The sequence below is a fragment of the Choloepus didactylus genome, chromosome 3 (genome assembly GCF_015220235.1).
Source record: "Choloepus didactylus isolate mChoDid1 chromosome 3, mChoDid1.pri, whole genome shotgun sequence".
NCBI lineage: Eukaryota > Metazoa > Chordata > Mammalia > Pilosa > Megalonychidae > Choloepus > Choloepus didactylus.
Genome location: NC_051309.1, coordinates 57,150,665 through 57,173,405, shown reverse-complemented (window position 1 = coordinate 57,173,405; position 22,741 = coordinate 57,150,665). Strand labels below are relative to the sequence as shown.

At 35.6% G+C, this 22,741-nt stretch overlaps 1 protein-coding gene across 8 annotated transcripts in view; it reads left to right on the top strand.

Moving 5' to 3' along the window:
* CLOCK (clock circadian regulator) overlaps window positions 1-21,770 on the top strand; it is a 147,804-nt gene extending 126,034 nt beyond the window's left edge. For 7 of the 8 annotated variants that reach the window (XM_037829844.1, XM_037829843.1, XM_037829837.1 and 4 more), the window contains 8 exons: window positions 3,900-4,041; window positions 4,516-4,616; window positions 5,145-5,234; window positions 8,821-8,973; window positions 9,859-10,065; window positions 10,771-10,976; window positions 13,470-13,731; window positions 16,579-21,770. In XM_037829844.1, coding sequence (XP_037685772.1) covers window positions 3,900-4,041; window positions 4,516-4,616; window positions 5,145-5,234; window positions 8,821-8,973; window positions 9,859-10,065; window positions 10,771-10,976; window positions 13,470-13,731; window positions 16,579-16,758 — 1,341 coding nt within the window. In that variant the 3' untranslated portion in view covers window positions 16,759-21,770. The remainder of the gene's footprint in view (window positions 1-3,899; window positions 4,042-4,515; window positions 4,617-5,144; window positions 5,235-8,820; window positions 8,974-9,858; window positions 10,066-10,770; window positions 10,977-13,469; window positions 13,732-16,578) is intronic. The other variant, XM_037829842.1, reaches the window with a different exon arrangement.
* Window positions 21,771-22,741: the final 971 nt, after the last annotated feature.

The following is a 22,741-nucleotide window of genomic DNA, read 5'->3' as shown; positions in this document are numbered from 1 at the left end:
ATAAGCCAGGCACAAAAAGAGAAATATTATATGCTACCACTAATGTGAACTTTGAAAAATGTAAAACAAATGGTTTATAATGTAGAATGTAGGGGAACTAGCAATAGAGAGCAATTAAGGAAGGGGGAACAATAATCCAAGAAGAACAGATAAGCTATTTAACATTCTGGGGATGCCCAGGAATGACTATGGTCTGTTAATTTCTGATGGATATAGTAGGAGCAAGTTCACAGAAATGTTGCTATATTATGTAACTTTCTTGGGGTAAAGTAAGAACATGTTGGAAGTTAAGCAGTTATCTTAGGTTAGTTGTCTTTTTCTTACTCCCTTGTTATGGTCTCTTTGAAATGTTCTTTTATTGTATGTTTGTTTTCTTTTTAACTTTTTTTTCATACAGTTGATTTAAAAAAGAAGGGAAAGTTAAAAAAAAAAAAAAGAAAAACAAGGAAAAAAAAAGATGTAGTGCCCCCTTGAGGAGCCTGTGGAGAATGCAGGGGTATTGGCCTACCCCACCTCGATGGTTGCTAACATGACCACAGACATAGGGGACTGGTGGTTTGATGGGTTGAGCCCTCTACCATAGGTTTTACCCTTGGGAAGACGGTTGCTGCAAAGGAGAGGCTAGGCCTCCCTATGGTTGTGCCTAAGAGCCTCCTCCCGAATGCCTCTTTGTTGCTCAGATGTGGCCCTCTCTCTCTGGCTAAGCCAACTTGAAAGGTGAAATCACTGCCCTCCCCCCTACGTGGGATCAGACACCCAGGGGAGTGAATCTCCCTGGCAACGTGGAATATGACTCCCGGGGAGGAATGTAGACCTGGCATCGTGGGACGGAGAACATCATCTTGACCAAAAAGAAGGGGGATGTGAAAGGAAATGAAATAAGCTTCAGTGGCAGAGAGATTCCAAAAGGAGCCGAGAGGTCACTCTGGTGGGCACTCTTACGCACACTTTAGACAACCATTTTTAGGTTCTAAAGAATTGGGGTAGCTGGTGGTGGATACCTGAAACTATCAAACTGCAACCCAGAACCCATGAATCTCGAAGACAGTTGTATAAAAATGTAGCTTATGAGGGGTGACAATGGGATTGGGAAAGCCATAAGGACCACACTCCACTTTGCCTAGTTTATGGATGGATGAGTAGAAAAATAGGGGAAGGAAACAAACAGACAAAGGTACCCAGTGTTCTTTTTTACTTCAATTGCTCTTTTTCACTCTGATTATTATTCTTGTTATTTGTGTGTGTGTGCTGATGAAGGTGTCAGGGATTGATTTAGGTGATGAATGTACAACTATGTAATGGTACTGTAAACAATCGAAAGTACGATTTGTTTTGTATGACTGCATGGTATGTGAATATATCTCAATAAAATGAAGATTTTAAAAAAAAAAAGAAAGTATATCAGTGATGAGTGAATGATCAGCTTTGTTAGATCTAGCTGACTTGATTAAATTAGATGAGGATTGAAAATTGAGCATCGAGTTTAAGATGTATTTCATTGGTGATCAATAAAAGCAGATTTGGTGTAGTGGTATTAAGGGTGAAAGCCTGATTAGAGTGGGTATAATAAAGAATTTTCTGAGAGAAATGGAATTGGAAGCAGTGAGTATGGAGGGATTTTGCCAGAAAGAAGAGAGAAATGGGGCAGTGGTAGGAAGGGGATATGGATTTAAAAGAAGCTTTTGATTTTTTTTTTTTTTTAAATGATGAGAAAAATAGTAGTGTGTTTGTATATGGGTAAGAATGGCCCAACAGAGGAAGGAAAAATTGATAATGGGAGAGAGAGTGGTTAGAAATGCTAGAGCAGTGTTCTTAGGTAGGTAAGAGAAGATGGAATCTAATCCATAAGTGGAAGGATTGAGCTTAGCTAAGAGGCAGATTATCCGTTTATAGCAGGGGTTGGCAAACTACAGTTCGTAGGCCAAATCCAGCCCTTTGCATGTTTTTTTGATACCCACAAGCTGCAGGTGTTTTTTATATTTTTAAGTGGTTGGCCAAAAAGAAAAGAAGAATAATGTTTTGTGACACATGAAAATTATATCACATTCAAATTTCAGTATCCATAAATAAGATTTTATTGAAACACAGCCACAATCATTCATTTGTATAGTTTCTGTTGCTGCTTTTGCACTGTAACATCAGAGTTGAAGACTTGTGACAGACACTGTATGGTCCACAAAACCTAAAATATTAACATAGTCTCCATGTAGTGTTTCTTCACCCATATTCAGCTGTGGAGGAGCAGACATCAAATAGGTAGAAAGTTGGGTTTAACCAACATTGGGATTTTTGCCAAGGTGGTGTAAGGAAGGGAGAGATGACAAGGGAGTTGAAGACATTTGCAAGGGAGTCACTGTAGTAATGAACCGTGAATTTAAGCTAGGTAAAAAGGGGAAACAGGATATGAAGTGAGAGAGCAGTTGTGAACATATGGTAGACTCAGTGATTCCAGTAGAGCCGAAGGATTATTGGAGGTGGTGCCCTAAATGGAATGAGGAGGAAAAATGGGAAATGGTGGTCCAAGAGTGGGATGTTTTAAAGTTATTATAGAAGGTTTGTCTTATTGGTAATGACAGAGTTTAGGGTATAACTAAAACTGCTGAGTGGCGAAGGACGGATGGAAGTCAAGATCTTCAGAGGGGAGGACATCAAGGAAGAGAAGAGGTCAAGGTGTTAAATGTGTAGATATTGGTAACCTTGAAATTAAAAAAGAGTGAGGTTACGTAATGCTGAACCAGGAGCTGAAATTTTAGTTCAGGTTCTTAGTGGGAAGTGACCCCAAGGTTTGTAAATGACTACGGCAGTAAGAGATAGTGAGTAATGTAGTGTGATGATGTGAGATTTAGGGAAGGAGGGAGGGTAGGAAGGAAAATGGTCTGGAAAGAGCATTAGGAAGACTTCTGTCCTACCATGAAGGTAGTGATCTGAAGAATGTGAGAGACAAAACAGACCTAAGAGACCTACTTAGGGGAAATGGTATCCTTAGGGGAGTTAAGAGTTTTGCAACTCAGTGAAACGCGGTTGAGAATACAAAGGATGTTGGTGATTATAGATACTGAGGATACAGAGGATGTTGGTGATTATGGATACTGAGGGCAGGTAGAAGGTTTTCAGGAGCAGGGAAGAAGTGGGAGATAGAGACAAAATAGAGAAGATGGGTATATTAGTATATATACTATATTAGCAGGTATGGTTATATATATTTGGTGGTGGCAAGATAATTGTTCTCATCTCTAAGTACAAGGTAAGGATATCAGCTGAGAGAGAGGGAGACAGGTTCAGCAACAGTGGAAAAGGGATGGAATAATTGGGAAGAGTGGGAAAGTGAGCCCACTAGAACTTAATGTTGCTGCCTAGTATTGTTTATTTTAGGTTGGTGATCATTTTAAGATGGCTGTAATTGTTTCCGAGAATACCCTTGGGCAAGTGAGCTAGAAAGATAGGAGAATGTGTTTAAAGTGGGATTTTAATTTGTACTTTTAGAGGTGCTTCAGTGTCTGATGATGACAAGGTGCAGAGCTTGAATGACTGAAGTAGAGTGGAGGAGATGACTTCAAAGAAAGCTGAGAGACCATGATAGGATGTTGGAATTACTGAAGTTGTGGAGAAAGGTCAGAGTTAGAGTGAAGAGGAAGGTTGTGATCAGTCAGGAGCTGAATTTCTAAAGATGCTTACAGAACCTTGTACATAAATGAAAGTGTCATCTTTATTCTGTCGTTCCTTCAAATAGAGAAAGAAGCCAAAATTTTCTGGCTATACAAACTTTACCAACTATATGCATAAGTACCTTTACCTTATTATGGGTAAAAATTGATTTCCTTTTTAGCAAGCAGTATTGCTAATTTGGGATCTTTGAACTGAACTACAAGGAAAACATGTATTCTGATCTGTCTCCTTAGAGCCAAGATTCTGGGTCTGATAATCGTATAAACACAGTCAGTCTCAAGGAAGCATTGGAAAGGTTTGATCAGAGCCCAACCCCTTCTGCTTCCTCCCGGAGTTCAAGAAAATCATCTCACACAGCAGTCTCAGACCCTTCCTGTGAGTAACCAAACTTGAATGCAGATTTCCTTTAAGTGAGGGTGCTTTTAAATTGTTTGTATTACTGGCATAGCATTTTTCATCAAATGTTTGTATATCTGAACTATACTAACCTTTGAAGTGAGTAGTTGGAACATTGTTCACATTTAGCAAAGAAGTTCATCAAGTAGTCCATAAATAGAAAATAGAAAGACTTTTAAAAATATTTTCTGCTTTTATGAATACTTTGATAACTGTCATTAATTAGGAATTATTTTTACATTTAAAATTTTCCTATTTCAAATATTTTTTGTCCTTTAAAAAGGATAAAAGTAATTAAAATGAGTCATCTTATTATAGTGGGCTTTTGTTGAATGATTTAGAAAAATAATTCAAAAATGATTTTTATTCTCTGAAATGCATTTTGAAATTTATCTTTTTAAACTGTATTTTATAAAGTACTAATGCGGTTCTGTTTTTGTTGACTAACCTCAGCAACACCAACAAAGATTCCAACAGATACCAGCACTCCTCCCAGACAGCATTTACCAGCTCATGAAAAGATGGCACAAAGGAGGTCATCATTTGGTAGTCAGGTAAACTCTTTAGTTAATATTCTTCCAAATTAAGCTAAAAAGGTTAAAAAAAATCTAAATCTCCAAAAATCCATTTATTCATTTACCCTTTCTATAAAGAACAAAATAGTTGTTGCCATATAATATTTAGTCGAGGTCTCTCTGTTTTGTGAAATAGTTATCACAGAGATCAGTTGTTTTAATTATTTTTCAGGTAAAATGTTAGATTTTTTTTTTCAATTGTGAAAAATTATTTAGAGGCGTTTTATTTTATACGTAAGTTCAAATACCAGTTGCCTTCAGTTAAGTCCAGCCAGTTTTCTTGGGTAGCCTGTGCAAGGTACTGTGGTCAGTGCCTTAGAATATAAAAAGATAAATAGAGAGCAGCCCTTCCCAGTGTAGAGGGGGAGACATACCTGTACTCAACTAACAAAAATATGGGACAAATTGTAAGCTCAGTGATAAAGGTATCATGTTGATATTTCTGGGGGAATGCTCATGAACAGGAACAATCATCATTCCAGTGTTATTTTTTTATTTTGCTTCTAGTCCATAAATTCGCAGTCTGTTGGTCAGTCTTTAACACAGCCAGTGATGTCTCAAGCTGCAAATTTACCAATTCCACAAGGCATGTCCCAGGTATTTTTTATTTCTTTGTTTATTTCAGTTGAGTATTTAAAAATGATAAATGGCTTTTAAGCTAATCTAAAAATATAGTTGTAGAAGCAGTGAATCTCAACTGGAGGCATTTAGGATATTTGGATACATTTTTGATTGTCATAGTGATTGTGTGGGGTACCACTGACCCCTTGTAGGCAGGGGGCAGGGATGCTAAATGTTCTTCAACATGCAGGCCTGTCTTGCACAACAAAGAATTGCCCAACTTAATACACCATAACTTCCCCCATTAAGATACACTATAGACCTAAAGACAAAGATGACACACAGCTGTTCATTTTGTTCTTCCTATGGTTATTGGAAGCATTAAGTTATTTATTCATATATTCATTCATTCATATATAAGACATTATTAAGTTCCTTGTATGTGACAGATATTGTAGGTGTTGACAGTATAAAGATGAGAAAATACAATATCCATATTAAAAGACTGTTATATCTAAAGGGAGTGACACATGAATACAATACAATAGTTTATACCATAGTCTATGCTAGAGGTATAATAAGCTTATAGGTGAGCACATATATGGACCCTTAATGAAGCCCTAGGAGGTGAAAGAACACTCCCTGGAATTGTTGTCTGGGTAAAGTTCAGAAAGAGGCCTGAATATAGAAAGTAGCAAGACAAAGGAGAGGTATTACAAAAATAACACTAAGTTACTGTTGATCATAACTTCCAAACATGTAATTTTTAATTGTACTCATGCAGTGACTCAAATACATTAAAAATACTGCTAAGTAATAGTAAAAATAATATAAAATTTTCAGTTTTGTTTGGCATGTAATATACCTTGGCCCAGCAGTATCTTGATTTTAAATAATGATAGTTAACAACAGGTAAAGGCAATATGTTTTTTTAATAACTTTATCTTACATGGTTATTATTTAAATTAGACCTATGTAACTATGTAAAATATACTTCCACAGATAAATGTATTTACATGTTACTAATTACCTAAGTTTCATTATCTTGATTTCTAACCACATACTATCATGAAAGAGCTTTATAACAGAACTATATTATTAAATATAATACTTAGTTGCAACAGTTTAATCATTGAGCCCTCAATTCCTGTTTATTCTGGAGTGTTAACAGAATTTTTGTGTGAATATTTAGGCAGACTTAATATTACTATTTCATTAATTTCAGAATACAGGCAAGAATTCCTTAACATTTTATAGGAATATTTTCATAATATTAGTTAGATAATCCGTCAATAATGTTAGTAAGCATTCAAATCTCATATCTTGTTCAGTGATTTTAAAAAACAACCTCATTAGAGTAGATTTTGCATGTTTTATATGATAAATCAGGTATAGTTTTCACCACAATTTTAGTAAATAATAATAGTGACAAGAATGGCAAATATTTTTTGACCTCTTATGATGTGCCAGGTATTGTACTGGGGACTGCCTCTCAATTCTATGATTTTATTTCCTGTTGTTCTGATTCTTGTTTGTTTCTCTTTTGTTATTTGGACTATTTTAATAGAAACACTTTAAAGTGTGACAATGTTAATTTTTATCCAAAGGTACACAAAATTTTAGTTAACAATAAAAATATATTTATACAACATAAATATAACATATTTTGACTAAAATATAAAAAAGAACAAAGGCATGAGGGTGTTGAAGTACTAAATGTGTAATATTTTCTTAAACCTCTGGTATAATCTAACATATGATATGGTTTAGTTATTGTCAACTTCAGAAGTCAGAGTTGTATGCCATGAAATACTATTCAGTATGTCAGTACAAATTTTTGAAGACGAGTGAAAAAACTTTTGGGGGGCATTTCTTACTTTTAGATGAAGTTCACTATAGGAGATTATCTTAAGAATAAAGCAGATTTCCAATAAAGTGAAACTCTTTCTACTTTTGTACTGTATCCTGTGTACTTATTTGTTGCATATTCATAGAAATGATTAGACTTAAGAGATGAATCATTAAATGTGACAAGATTACAAGCAGCAGAAAATAGGAGCTGTTTATAACATAGGTAAAACATAGAGAAATAAGTAAAGAATATTGAAAACTCTGAAAGAATAATTTTGTTTCCATTCGTGCATATATTCATTCGTGTTTGCTTAATCTTCAAAAATCTCTCTGTTCTGTATTTTCCTAAGAACAGTTTTAGGCAAGAATATGAGTGAAAAATATTATGGTTGGTTTTCTGTCAGATTTTTGTAACTGGGTATTTCCACCGATGTGTACAAATAGATGACATTTTAGGAATGAGAGAATCTGATATGAACAACTCTTAGTGCTGGTTGCTTTTTCATTTTTATTAAAGGATAGAAATGAAGTTACTGGAGAAGCTCTTTTAGCTCTTTTTTTATTCCTCCATATCCACCTATGACCCATTCAGTGCCTCCACATGAAACAGTGGCTGAGTAAAAGAGCAACTAGAGGAGAGTTTGAACATGATAAAGTATAGTTTTTACTGAAATTTTAGTAAATAATAATGGCAACATTTTTTGAGCTCTTACAATGTGCCGAGCATTATGCCTAGGGGTTTTATATATTCAGTTGAATCATATGAAACTGCTGTTTACTGAAGTTAAAAAATGCCAAATATCTGCAGTTTCAAATGGTTCAACCTAATGCATATGGACTCATTTAGTACCACAAAACAACTAAAGTTGTGAAGTTGGTGCTTTTATTATCTCCATCTTATAGATAAAGAAACTGAGGCTTAGAGAAGTTAAGTAACTTGTTAGTTAATGATCGAGTCAGAATATGAGCTAAGGTCTTCTAATTCCATTGTATACTTATTTCAGTTAAGATCCATTCAGGAGTCAGAAGCCGGAACCACACCAGAAATTCGAATAGGGATATAAAATATAAAAAAATTATTAACTGGTAACAGTGATTATACTAAGAGGAGAATTCTAAAGAATACAGAAATAATGGTTGTAAAGAGCAGCCACTAACTGTAAGTCAGAGGGAGAGTACCCAAGGAAGGAACAAACTTGGAAGACTCTCTCCTATAAGCCACTCCTCACCCCATCCAACATACACCAGGCTGAGATTCAGATCTCTTTGGACCAGATTAAGTGTAGTCCACTGATAACAGATCACTTAAGTTGCCACAGACTGGAGCTGACGAGAGGGATGCCACCTGCTGGGGTACTAGGAAAACTTGCTAGGAAGCCACTCACTGGAGTACCATTATGACCGGGAAGCTGTCCACTAGAATGCCAGTGAGACTTGCTGGAAAGCTGTCTGCTGGAGCGCTAATGATACTTGCTGGGAAGCCACCTGCTGGCAACTATGCCATGAGCAAGAATGAAAAGTACTAGAACCAGGAAGATAAGCCCCATTTGACATGACTGAATGTGTGCCCGCTGGCAAAGGAGAAATGTTCATAGGGCCTGGCTCCGGTATCACAAAGCACAGCAAAGATGGGTAGATTTGGAGCTGAGAGGCAATGTTGATAACTGGCATAACCTTCTTAACTCATGATATACTACTTTTCATCTTGCACAATTGTGAGGAAAAAGTAATTCTAACATATACTATACTTTTTCCATGTATGGTACTTCAGTTTCAGTTTTCAGCTCAATTAGGAGCCATGCAACATCTGAAAGACCAGCTGGAGCAACGGACCCGGATGATAGAGGCAAATATTCATCGGCAACAAGAAGAACTAAGAAAAATTCAAGAACAGCTTCAAATGGTCCATGGTCAAGGGCTGCAGGTAAGTTACTCTTACATTTGAATACAAAGAATATGTCTTCCACCCACATTTTGATTTCCTAGGGAAATTGACTTTTCTTAATGGACAGTGAGATGCAAGAGATAAACTTTGTCAATTCAGTTCAATAAATACTCATTGTCTACCTACTTGCATTTACAGTCTCTAAAGATCATTCATTCATAATAGTATTTCCATCAACATCCTTATTTCTCCAGATTAATGGAGTTATCTTTTAGTAGTCCAGTTTTTAGTAAGTGTAAATCCATAATGTAAAAATTGTTTTTCATAAATTTTTGATAATGAATTAATAAATCAACCATCAGTAATACTTTTAATAAAATACCAGGACATAGCAGATGTGAGTCAATTTAGTCTTTGGTCAACCAACAGGGCACTCTAGAGTTACGTCTTAATTGTTATATCAGAGGAGAAAGGACTTCGCTAGAGTTTGGGGACAAGGACTTTGGTAAATGGAAACTTTATGTGAAAACTACTTCTGTCTAACACCTTAAACTATAAATGATAGATGATCCAGATGCTGTCAGTCCACAGACCTTTGAGGAGCACTGTGTCAGGGTAATGCCAGCTGATAAAATGAACAGTCCCCAAAATGTAAAGTACTCCAAAAAATAGAGGTTTTGAAATTTATAACACTTTTTCTGACAGTTGTAAATATGATAAGATTGGGAGTCACGGGAATAGTGGATATGAAGTTTCATGTTTTATTATTCAGTAATTATTTATTACTAATTGTTCATTTCAGAATGACTTAGTCTTGTTACTAGCTTTTTAAACTTAAATTTGTAACTTGCTTTTGCTTTTTTTTTTATGTTGTCTTTTTTTTAATCTATGAAGCTCACTGTAATGTAATCTTTATTTTTAAAGATGTTTTTGCAACAGTCAACTTCTGGATTGAATTTTGGTTCTGTTCAACTTTCTGGAAATTCATCTAACATCCAGCAACTCACACCTATAAATATGCAAGGCCAGGTTGTTCCTACTAACCAGATTCAAAGTGGAATGAATACTGGCCATATTGGCACAACTCAGCACATGATTCAACAACAGACTTTACAAAGTACTTCAACTCCGGTAATGTTATCAAGTATAATGGACAGTAGTGTTCAGTGATTGAAATGCATGCTATTGCTGAAACAAAAGTAAAACTATATCTTACAAATAGAAAAGTACATTATGGAGAGTGAACAATAAAATATTTTCTGCAAACTTCTGTCAGTGTTGCACATTAAATATTTTCAGTATTACATTTAAAATTTTTGCAGTTTGTTTAAGGGTTCAATTTAAATTATACCAGGTTCTTGTAACTTACAGAAGTAAGTAGGTTTGACTTCTTGCTGATCAGGAAGCATATTACTGTGTGTACAGAATAGTCTGTGAGGTAGTGATGGCTTAATCAATATTTCAGAAAATTTTGGTAATGGGTGTAAATTTGTGACTATAAATTCAAAGGCTTTAAACAAAATACATAAAAATGTCTCATATAATCACTCACTACTTTTTGCATTTAACAGACATTCTTCGTGTGTATTTTATATTTTCCCTGTTAAGATCACACTCCTTTTTTAAAGTCATAGATTACTTGCCAGCAAGGTATTCAAGACTGTTTTATGCTCAGTAACTACAAGACATTCCTTTGCAGTTAGCTTTCTCCCAGAATAATATATCCTGCCACCTCTTTCTCTGTCTTATCAACTATTGAGAGAATAATGAACAGAAGTATGCTTCCTAAATACATCTTTTTCAGTTAATACATCTGTAAAATGTTTGCTTTTCCAGCAGAGTCAACAAAATGTTCTGAGTGGGCACAATCAACAAACATCACTGCCCAGTCAGACCCAGAGCACTCTCACAGCCCCACTGTATAACGCTATGGTGATTTCTCAGCCGGCAGCAGGGAGCATGGTCCAGATTCCATCTAGTGTGCCCCAGAACAGTACACAGAGCACTGCAGTAACTACTTTCACTCAGGACAGACAGATAAGGTAATTGTTATATTTCATTTGTCATTGTCAAAATTGTAAATTGATTGAAAAACAATTTGACTTTTTAAAACATGATTTTAGTTTGTTGCTCACTCCAACCAGGGTTCTTTAATTTGAAATAAAAACACAGAATGTATCTATTATTTAAAGACTTCTTTTAGTAATAAAAGGGTAACAACAAACTTTGTTTTCTGTCCAAGAATGTGCTGCCAAATATTATGGAATCTAAATTTTGTAGTATGCTGTTATATTGGGTTTTATGACAGGGCACTGTGTCACTGTGAAACATTTACCTTTTCAATACAGATACTGGAGAGTTTTCATGTAGAAACAATGGTTAGAGTCTGTACTATCAGAGTTTATATATTTTATAGAATAAAAGTAGCTTATCTTGCCTGGGTTCTTTATGTACTGTACTAAGTGCTCAAAATATATTATCTCATTTAATTCTTAAATAAAAACAAAAAACTGAGGCATAGGAAATTTTTAGTGACTTGGTCAAATAGCATATAGCTTGTTAAGGTGGGGGAAAGGGGAGCTCTGAACTTTAGCCTGGATGTCTGATTTCAAAGCTCAAGTGCTTAAACATATACTACACCAAACTTTTGTGAGCTGTTCTAGAAACCTTGCCATCCATGACTTATTTAGTAGAAAATCCAAAATAGCTGACTTAGAAACAAACTTTTTCAGTAAGTGCCATTCATATGTTGGGAAACTGTCTTTTACAACTAAATGATAGCTCTCTCTAGTCTTAAATTTCCTATTTTGAATACATTTTATTTTTTTACTTATTTTACTACATGTAGGGTGCTGTTTTTATAATACAATTTTGCTGTTGTGTTAAATTTTGTAGTAATTTTATTAAGGTCCAATTAATAATCTCCAGAGAGTAAAGAAGTTGCTGGATCACAGAGGCAATGAGAACTCGCTGCTTCTCTTTGGAACTCACCAGAGAAAGTCCAACTTCTAGCTCTAATGTTCTGTACTTTAAAACATTCTGAAAGGAAATATTAAGAATGTGCTCTATATACATGCAGAGAACTAGCCTGAGGAAAAAGCCATCAATCTAGAATACTGATTTGCATCTTGGAGCATGTAGTTGAGCAATTATTTGTAGACATGTTTTTTTGTTTTGTTTTGTTTTTGAGGGAAAAAAAGCATAGCAAATATTTGAGGGCCTATTTAGATGAGTACGGCACAGTCCTTGCCCTAAGAAAATAGTAAAAGTGATAGAAAGGTAAACAAATAGTATTAATTGAGAAAAATAAATACTTTAGGTCTTTAGAAAGGAGGAAGTTTTTCGGGTTGAGGCAAGCAGGTGAAGTGAGGAGTATGGTCAGGGAAAGCTTCATAGAGGAGATACTTGTCCTGAATCTTATAAAGCTTGGCTTTGAGTGTGCGTATGGGTGGGGAGTTGTAGAAAGGCAAAGGGAACAGTATACACAAAGCCACAGAAATGTGAGTTAAGTAAAAGTAGATGAAATCATGTTTTTTGTTGCCTGGAGATGAATGCAGTATTCTCATCATTATTTATCTGAGAGAAATTGGGCAATCAAGATATTAATTAGCACTCTGTGACAAAGACATTTTGTAAAAATGTTGTTTGTTTCTGTGGACTTTATCTGTAACATTTCGATACTTTTTTTTTTTTTTTTTTTTTGGTTTGCAGTGAAGCATTTGTTCCTGAAGTATATAAAATACAGTATTTTATTTTCAAGATTTGGCATGATTTGAAATAGATTTTGTCTTGTGAAATATAAAGTATGATCTATACTAAGTTTAATAACGTTATGTACTTGAAACAGTTTGTAGTTGCAATTATGTGATGCTTTATCTATAGTAGGGTCCTATCAATTTCCTCACTGTAGTAATAGCCAATATTAGAAAATAACTTCATCTCACAGAAAAGGCAAATAGAAAGAATCTTTTTTCCCAAAGAGGCATCATTTTTTTTTGTTGTTCTTTTATTAAAGAAAAAAGGCAGAGGGAAGGGGAAATGGAGAGGAAAAATTAGTGAAGCCTAACACAATGAGTACTGTGCTGCATTGATAAATTTATAAATTGGGGGTACTTTTATTCACTGTTAGAATGTCATTTGGTTTTGAATTGTGTTTATAAAAATACAGCTTTCAGTGTAAACTTCTTCTAGAGATCTAGTTTTTAAAATTCCCTTATGACAACTTGAAGTTTATTCATGATTAGCAAATGGAAACCATGAGTATCTGACTCCCAAGTACCTAGCGATTTTATAAAAAGTTAAAAGTTTGTATTTTTGTCCATATGCTGACATGCTGATTTTGCTATATACATTTTTTTGTTGTTGTTGTTTTACTGGTTCCCCAAAAGGAATCTTAAAAACATGAAACAAAATAGGAAAATAAAACTTTCTAAGAACTGAACTGGCAGTATCATTGGATATTATCTTAGACAAGTATGCAGCCCGCTGCCTTTTACAATATACTTTTGACACCACTTCTCTCTTTCCTCTCACAGATTTTCTCAAGGTCAGCAACTTGTGACCAAATTAGTGACTGCTCCTGTAGCCTGTGGAGCAGTCATGGTACCTAGCACTATGCTTATGGGGCAGGTGGTGACTGCCTATCCTGCCTTTGCTGCACAACAGCAGCAGTCACAGACATTGTCAGTAACGCAGCAGCAGCAGCAGCAGCAGCAGGGTTCCCAGGAACAGCAGCTTCCTTCTGTTCAGCAACCATCTCAGGCGCAGCTGACCCAAGCACCACAGCAGTTTTTACAGGTAATTCTCCCCATGGGGAAGCTGTCCCAAACCCATTTACTTTTTTTTTTAAATGCAGTTTTATTGAGATATAGTCACACACCATACAGTCAATCCATCCGAAGTATACAATCAATGGCTCCCAGGCCATTTACTTTTATATAATGAAATATTAGGCTTTAATTAAACAGTTTTATAAATAATTTGAAGAATCCACCAAAGCTTATTGCGCAACTTAAATCTTTTCTGAAATACAGTTTGTCCCAACTAGCTATTTTTCCTTCCCTTTTTCAGTCATTGGAAGATTATTTTAGCCCTGCCATAGATACAGCCAATTATCTGAAATGCTAGAGAGTAAGTGGTCCACCCCATCCATATCAAGACACTTTACATAGACCTTATTTTCTCTCTCTGCCTAGACTTTCTGAAATTCAACTAAAGGAATTTTTCTTTCTCCTCTTCCTTTACACGGCAGGGATATCAAGAGAGAGGTTTTACAGTATTGTAGGCATAATGCTAAATTACTTGGTTGGATTAAATTTTAATTTCTCTGTTATAAATTAATGTCAGAGAAGAAGTATGGTGGAGGCGTTAAATGTCATAGTGGAGAGCTCAGGCTCTGGTGTCTGACAGCCCTGAAGTTGAGTCACTGCTGCAATACAGATTGTGGCCTTTGGCAGTTTACTTAAACTTGCTAAACTTCAGTTTCCTCATCTATAAAATGGAAGTAATAGTAGTTCTTAACTCCTTGGTAAAAAATACATGGAAATGACTGAACATAGTACAAAGCACATAGCTGGCTGTCATGACCACTATATTTACAGATGTTATAGATGCTTAAATTAGCCAGAATACACAGACTTCATGTGGGTAAATCAGACAAGATCTACTTACTATAAAGGATACAGAAGAAAGTTACCTAAGTTAGGGTACATAGCAAAGAGTTTAGCAGAGCAAATTCCTGGAGCTCATTATCCTCACTGGGGAGTACATAGTAACATAATGACATCAAGATATCTAGTTTTTTCCCTTCTGGCCTAGCTGGAGCAGTTCTGCACACAGCCTAGCCTGGATTTGTGCTGGAGACCACTTCATCTAGGCCAGACACATGTAAGTTTTAGAGTTATGCAGCATACAGTATGATTGTGGGATTCAGTATTGTACCCTTATATGTACTCAGTACATTATGTACTGAGGCATAAATGTAGGCTTATCACCCTCAGTGTCCTGGTCCAGGTGTAATCCTTAACTTGGTCATGTAGAAAACTAAAATGGATTAGTTGCCTGTATATCCCTGGGAGTCATACTCATAGTCCTTTAGACCTTAGGGCTATAACTAACTGCAGCCATTAATAACTGGGTTAGCTGTTATTACAAATAATAACAAGAATTTATAACAAGTATTTGGGGGAAAGATTTTCAGTGAGAATTAAGTAAATGCTTAAAAAGAAGACGACTTTCCCTAAGATCCAGTATTATTTCTGAGTCTTATCCGGGAATGAATATCTTCAAAATAGTAAACATTCTCTCCTCCCCCAATTCTTCCCCAAAATGCATTCTAATGACAGGGACCCATAAAGAAATAAGATCAGCAATACCCTTCACAACTACATAAATATGTAGATAGTAAATATAAAATCTTGTATATAGTACCAATGTCCAAATTCACCTCCATTGTACTCCTATAAGCCTCATGTAGATAACCATAAATACTCTGAATTCTTTACCTTACACAAGAACTGTTCCTGATGATAGAGTGAAAGAAAACTCTCAAGGTCCATGGCAAAGCTTTAGTAGCCAGTAAGGATCTGTCCTTCTGTGTGTATGTTTGTGTCCTTCATATACATTTGCAAAAATCACCTATCACAATTCCATTTTTAAATTAGGACCCCTGCATCAAATTGTATTTTCAGTAGTAGAGAAGGACTTCCATTAGAAAATTCACTTTCTTTCAGCTACTTTCCTTTGTGTCCCTAGGGTTATGGATTTATGGAACAGCATGTAAGAGTAGAAATTAGGTGAAAGAAAAAGAGGCTCATAAGTTCAGACTTGCCCAAGCTCACACAGCTAATTAAATGGCAAAGCAAAATCAAATCCAGGGCTTACGACTACAGATCCTGTGTCTTGTTTTGTTTTGTGTCTTTATTACACCACACTGCCAATATAGGACTTAAGACTGTAACTTTGTCCTCATTTTTATGGTGCTTTTAAATAATAACAACACTAGTAGTAATAACTGAGATTCATCTCTTACTGTGTGCTAGGCACTGTTCTGAGCACTTTATGTAGTTTGACGATGTTTATTTTTCATACAAATCCAATATGGTAAGGCACTATTAATATCCCTATTTTGTAAGTGAAGAAACTGAGGCCCAGAGAGGTAAACCGCTTACTCAAGTTGCATATCTAGCAAACAGGGCAGCAAGAGTTTGAAACCAGATGGGTCTCCTTCAGGGCCCATGCTCTTAGCCACTTGCACTGGTGCTGTCACCAACCCAACAAACCTGTGTGCATAAGGCATTGACTGTGACATCAGAGTGTTTCATATCTTCAGACCTGTGCTTAAATTTGATGTTTAAAATTTGGGTCTTTAAAGCATATAAACTGAAAGAATACGTATGGTTTTTATCTCAAAACATAGATCACTTTCTATACCATAAAATCTCTAGCTCAGATTCCTTAAAAAATGAAACTTTAACATACTTTCATAGGCATTTTCCAAAATATGATTTTTAAATGAGAAAGCAAAATTCATGTAGATTATGTGGAATTTAAGGATTTTGTCCCTATGGATAGTGGAAAACAAGTAAATCTCATGTGGACAGTGTAGTGAGGGTAAAGCAAAAGTGTAATCTATTTGTTTTTTAGACTTCTAGGTTGCTCCATGGGAATCCTTCGACTCAGCTCATCCTCTCAGCTGCATTTCCACTACAACAGAGCACTTTCCCTCAGTCACATCACCAGCAACACCAGTCTCAGCAGCAGCAGCAACTTAATCGGCATAGGACTGACAGTTTGACTGACCCTTCCAAGGTCCAGCCACAGTAGCACATTTGCCTCCTGTCTGCTCTCACAGGAGGAAGGGGTTGGCCCAGAGTTGCCATGATGATCCGAGGATAGGAGGAAGAGTTCCAGCAGCTTCAGGAGATGCAGTAATGAGTGTTCTAGTTCTTGGAATTAATTGACAGGGAAAATGCTGCCTAGTGCTACAGATGTACATTTAATACCAGCCAGCAGGAGGTGATCATAGGGAAATAGCCAATTCTGACAGTGTTTTCATTGCCCAGATACTTTTTGATGGAAAGAATATATTGCCAAATATTAAGAAGTTCAGCTATGAAACATGACCTCCAGTGAATCAGCAAGACACCAACGATGTTAGTAACTTTTAGTGGGTCTGTGCCTGTTATCAAGTGTTACAGAGGACACACCGCTGCCATGTCAGGGGTTTGCTTACAATGATGCCATGAAGACAGTCCAGTAGACTCAGTAGAACACCCCTCCTCCCATTTCAGATAATGATGGAACAATAATTATTTTCAGAATGTTGTGTGGGTTAAAATGCTCTGTTGTACAGATGCTGTAAAAACTATTATGTATGTATCTGGATAAAAGGAGAGGAAGCAAAACACTTTGTATGCTGCATGGAAGCATTATCTCTTCCTTATAGGTATGAGTAAGTTTCCTTAGATTCTGACATCATGTGCAAACTAATCCATCCTCTGTTTTCCCTTTTGTTTACAACATGATAGTGTTCTCTACACTTTTCTGGGGCACAAGTCCTTGTTCATACTTTAGCTGTGATGTCAAGTTTGTTCAGTGAGGTATGATGTGCTGCTGGGAATGGATTTTTTTTTCAGGTCAAGTTATTGATACAAGAGGATTTTCAAGTTAACTCAGAAATATCCCTCATTTCATTATTTTTCAATTATATTTGTTTGAAAATAGGATATGCACTGCATTATTTTAGATGGTTGGGAATTTTGTTCACATATTTTGATACAGTTCATAGTTGGAAATATTTGTGTAAATGGTTTTCAGCAAGCCTGAAAGTAATTTCAAGAATGTTTCAAGTTGAGTAAAATTTGCACATAAAACACATTTTTAGGCACTTTTTAACATTCTCAATGGTGGAAATTTTAACTTTTAGAATATGTTGGAATCTTTTTATTATCCTTCACAATTTCAATGCTTCTTTTAGTCAGTAATGATTCAGGGTTATTTGAGGGGGGAAAAAACCCCATAGTGCCTTGATTTTAATTCAGGTGATAATTCACCATCTTGAACTCACTGTCTGGTTTCAGTAGCAATTTTGAAACCTTAGTGCATTTTTAACAGCATGTGAGTGTTATTATTCTCCTAAGTTCCTAAGAAGACTGTTTTGAGTCTCTTGGACTAGAGATTTGATGACATCCTAGCAGTATCAACATCATTAACATGATCCCCAAATTGTTTTCCTAAATTAGCATCTTAACTTCCTACAAAGATAAATAGTCCATTTAAGAATTTTCAGTAAATATTTGCTTAATACAAACCTGATAGTCTTACAAAGGAAAAATGAGTAGGAATTAGCTTTGCCTTCACTGTAATACTAGAGTATTGTAACTCACTTGCTTTCTAAACATGAACTAAGATTTCACTTGGCAACATCATATTCCAAAGGTAATAAATTCCAACAGAAGTTACATACATTTTTTAAAGCCCATTTTACAGATTTTATGGTACTAATAATGAAATTCACATCTACCAAGTAAAGGGAAATTAATGGAAAATGTCTTATTAGTGTATCAAAAATTTTTACTGAGGAAAGGGAGGACAAGTTGTAATAAATCAAAATTGACCTTAAAAGAAAATGTATAACTCTAACAAAGGTTGTGATACAGAAAAGGTTTTGAGTAATGGAAATGCCTAATACAGAATTGCTAGGTAAAGGGGTCAGAGGAATTATAAGGCAAATAATCTTAAAGCTTTCCTGTCCTCAGCTTTACTATTAACCTTAAGGGATATACTTTGTCTTTCTGTAGAAAACTACCTGGCCACACACTTAAATTAGAAAATTAACTGAAAATTTTATTTTCTTGAAAAAGAAAATAAAACCACCAAAGAAAGCTGGTACTACCCGTCTACAAAAGGAGCATCACTAGACACCAGTCAGGTCAGTCTTCTAGCTAAACAATGATCCAGAAGAGATTTCTGACATTCTTGTGAATGTCAGAATAGTTGTTAGAATATGTATGAATATGAGATACATGTACGCAGACCAAACTCACGTGGTAGAATATGGCAACAGCAGTGTTCTTCTCCTCTCTTCCAATTGCCTTTCTTGACCATGCCATATATATAAGTTGTGCCTCCTTTATTTATTGGCATATCTAGTGGTATGTATCTAGCTAACAGAATATTAAGAACTATATTATATTAAAACTTAACCCTTAAATACCACAGTTAAAAAAGATGGTTAACAGTGAGTACTATGTACTTAATAGAAGCAAAGCATAAGACACACCATAAGGTAAATCTGTAGACTATTTATTTACTCATGTTCTCCTCTACCTGGTCCTTGCAAGCACTTTCCATCTCCACAAATATTTTGGAAAGAAAATTAAGACAAAATTTTCCTTAATAATTACTGTTTTTCCTTCACAGCTTTTTTTTTTCCTGCTTAGAATTAACAATTGGTAAATTTAAAGGAAAAGCTAGCTGCTTTTCCTTTGCTGTCAGTATAAAGTGTTGTGTTAGAAGAGCTAGTAAGCACCAGCTGCCTCTTTTAGTTCCTTAACTGTTTTTCTCCTCCTTTTGAACTTGAGTCACAAAGCTTGTCCGTCCCCTCCCCCATGGAGACGTGAGCATTCAAGTGAAGGTGCAGAAATTGCATATTCTTCATGTTTTTGTAGCCAAAATTGTTCATTTAAAACCCCAAATCTAAAACACAAAAAGATACCAAATAGACTTTTCAGCTACTTAAAAATCTGTCTTCCCTCTGTCTTTCTGTCACAGATACTCGGTTTTTCTTAAAAAACCTTTTATTCTGGGTGGCACTTTTTCAGTATGCAAGAAACTGTTAAAGGCAAGGAAAAAGGCTCATTGCTCTGCAGTTTATCTTGCTTTGGACTGCTGTGGCACTGGGTATTGTTTAGCAGCTAGAAGAGAGAATTACAAAGATTAGTGAAGTTGCTGCTGAGGGTGGTATCAAACCAGAACCTAGACACTAAAAATACTCCATTTTTAGAGTGGACAATATTGGAGGAAAAGTGAATGTGGGGGGCAGAGGAGAGTAAGTACATAAATACTACAGTTCAGTCTATCACCTCCGTCCTTAGTTGATGGGGTACTTTTAGAGTCCTGTGCTTTGCTTTGTCACTTAAATCTGGCTCAGGAATGTAATAGTAATAAATGGATGCCAGTAATTTTGAATAGTTACAGAATACTCAGTGCAGAATAGTGAAAATGTTGTTTGGATTCTTCAGAAGTGCTGTGGTTGCTGGTCATTGCCTTAAAGCAGTCTGCTTGAAGTTAGTTATAAACAGCACCGATGCAGTCCATCTGTATGAAAAGGGCATGTTTTGAAGGGGGATGAGCCCCTTGTTCAAGAAGCCTTAGAACGGGACACTTAAGATAGAACGGTTTCCCCTGTTCTAGGTGAAGATTCTTTTAAACTGGGTATCACTCAATGTGTTTTAAAATGTTTCTGCTTCATTGAGGCAGACATTTTAAGGGGAATTCAAGTAGCATTTTACCCTAGTATTGCTTGTTTCTACTCTCTTCTTCCTCTGTATTTCTTTGGCAAGCACATGAGTTTGTCGATAAACATTTGTATAAAACTATGATTCTAGTCTGTAGCCTTTCCAATATCTGTGACCCTGGTCTTGGTCCCATGGGAGTCAGTGTTGGAAGGCATAAACACTGGATATTAATATTACTGAGTGAATCTAGCCAGAAGTGAGTTGACTGGAATTTTAAATGGTAAAGAAACAGCACAAAGGCACTTGCCGTTTTAATTGATTGGAGAAAGACAACATTTTAAGTTTGTTTGGAATGGGTGATCATTGTTCTAAAAGGAGCTTCTGAAGTAATTGCAAAGGAAAGAGTTGACTATTTTTATAGCATATTTAATATATTTGTATATAACTATGAGTAGAGTAGGAACCCTTCACCTGCCTCCCACTTTTCTAATTTACTCCCCTTTTGCCATAGCGCTAGTATAGCCTCATCCGCATGGGTAATGTGCCTATTGTCAGCCTACCAAAAGATAGTGCTGCTGCTTTTCTGAGACAGGTGAGAAGACCCAACTCTCATGCCTGGGGATCCTTTATATGAGGAATAGCACACACTTTTAAAACAACATACCACAGTCTGAAAGCATTAGTTTGAAAATGTAACAAGCACTTTATTGCAATTACTCACTTTGATAAAGTTTATCATCTTAGGCATTAACCATTTCTAAAGGATCCCCAAATCATCACATTAGGTGAACTTATAATGACCCATTTCTGAGAAATGTTTCGATCTAGTGAACCGTAGGTTTATGGGAGTGATTTCAAGTAGCCAAATGAACTTTGAATTTCGTTTTGAATGTGGTAGAGTCAAGAGATTATAGATGACTACTTTCCATTTACACACTTTTGTAAACCTATCTTGCCTGTTTTGTGGACACCAAAAGAGACCAGTGAACCTGTTTATTTCCAGAAGTCTAGGAAAAATGTATCAGTGTGAGTAGATTGTAGAAAACGAACCTAAAAATGACTGGTCATAATATAGAATACAATCATTTCAAGAATTATCCTGAGTGTTTTAACTGTCCTGAAATGTTGGCATGTCATTTCAGCATTTTCATTTGAATTGTTCTTGTAATATTTTTGCACAGAAGGACTGAAAAAATACTTTTTGAAGAAAAGGAAAAAAATTTATAATTTGGTCTTTTTTAATGTCTCCTGTGGCCACACTGGAGATGAATTTTGTTGGTATAGTTATTAATTCAGGATATTTAAAAGTGTTGAATAGCTCACAAGAAGTTAAGCAAACCTGGAGATATTTAAAAATTAAAATATTTTCTTTCCATGTGATTGTTTTGCATAGTTTTTTTCCCCCCATGTCATAATTTAACACTACATTCCTTGTTTTTCCTAAATAAAGTAATACTTTGCAGGTTCTGTTTTGAATATTTAAAAATATTTTCTAAGCTGCCCTGGTTTTCCCAGGGAAATGCTCTTTAGTGAAACAGGATATTATTTATGAAAAAGACTATTAAATGAAATTCCATCACTACCACCAGCAAACACTGAGGTGCTGCATTAAGTGACAATCAAACTAGTAAGCATTTATGGAAGGGTTTAGAAAGTGTTCTAAAGAAGCAATTGCTTTGAAAGCAGTTCTCTAGGTTTCTTGAATAAAAAACGGCTATATGTATTTATTTATATTTTTAAATATCTTTGTGTTTTCTCATCAGAGTGATTTCAGTGTCATGTATTTAATTTGTGATTTGTTTTGCATTGTAATCTTTTACTTAGAGAATGGACTCTTCTTGTTTAGGGTGCAGTTTCTAGCCCTTGTGATGACTGTCAGGGACTCTACTTTACTTTAGGAAGGCCATGGAGGGTACCAATCCACATGCCTCTGCACTTCCCTCCTGCTCTCAATGCATTTAAAAAAATTAAAAAAAAAAAAAAAATGAATAAAGATAACTCCTTTCAAATCTGCTTCATATAGCACCAACCTTTTTTTAGTTTCACTTGCTGCCTTTTCTATTTTATGGACACTTTTCATATAATTATTTCCCCAACATAGCCAAAGGCCAGTATCACAGAACCAATGGCACACTTTGCCTATTATTTTGCCCATTTTGGGAAGTGTTAGCAAAACAATCAGCAGTTTCTAATGGCTTCATTATCATATCCATATTCAAGTCCATTAAAAGTCCTTAATTGTAGGTGGAACAATGTATACACACTGCAACCTTTACAAAAAATATTTGCTGTCTTTATCTATCTATTGTACCTGCCATTGTAATTTTAAAACAAAACCTCCATACCCA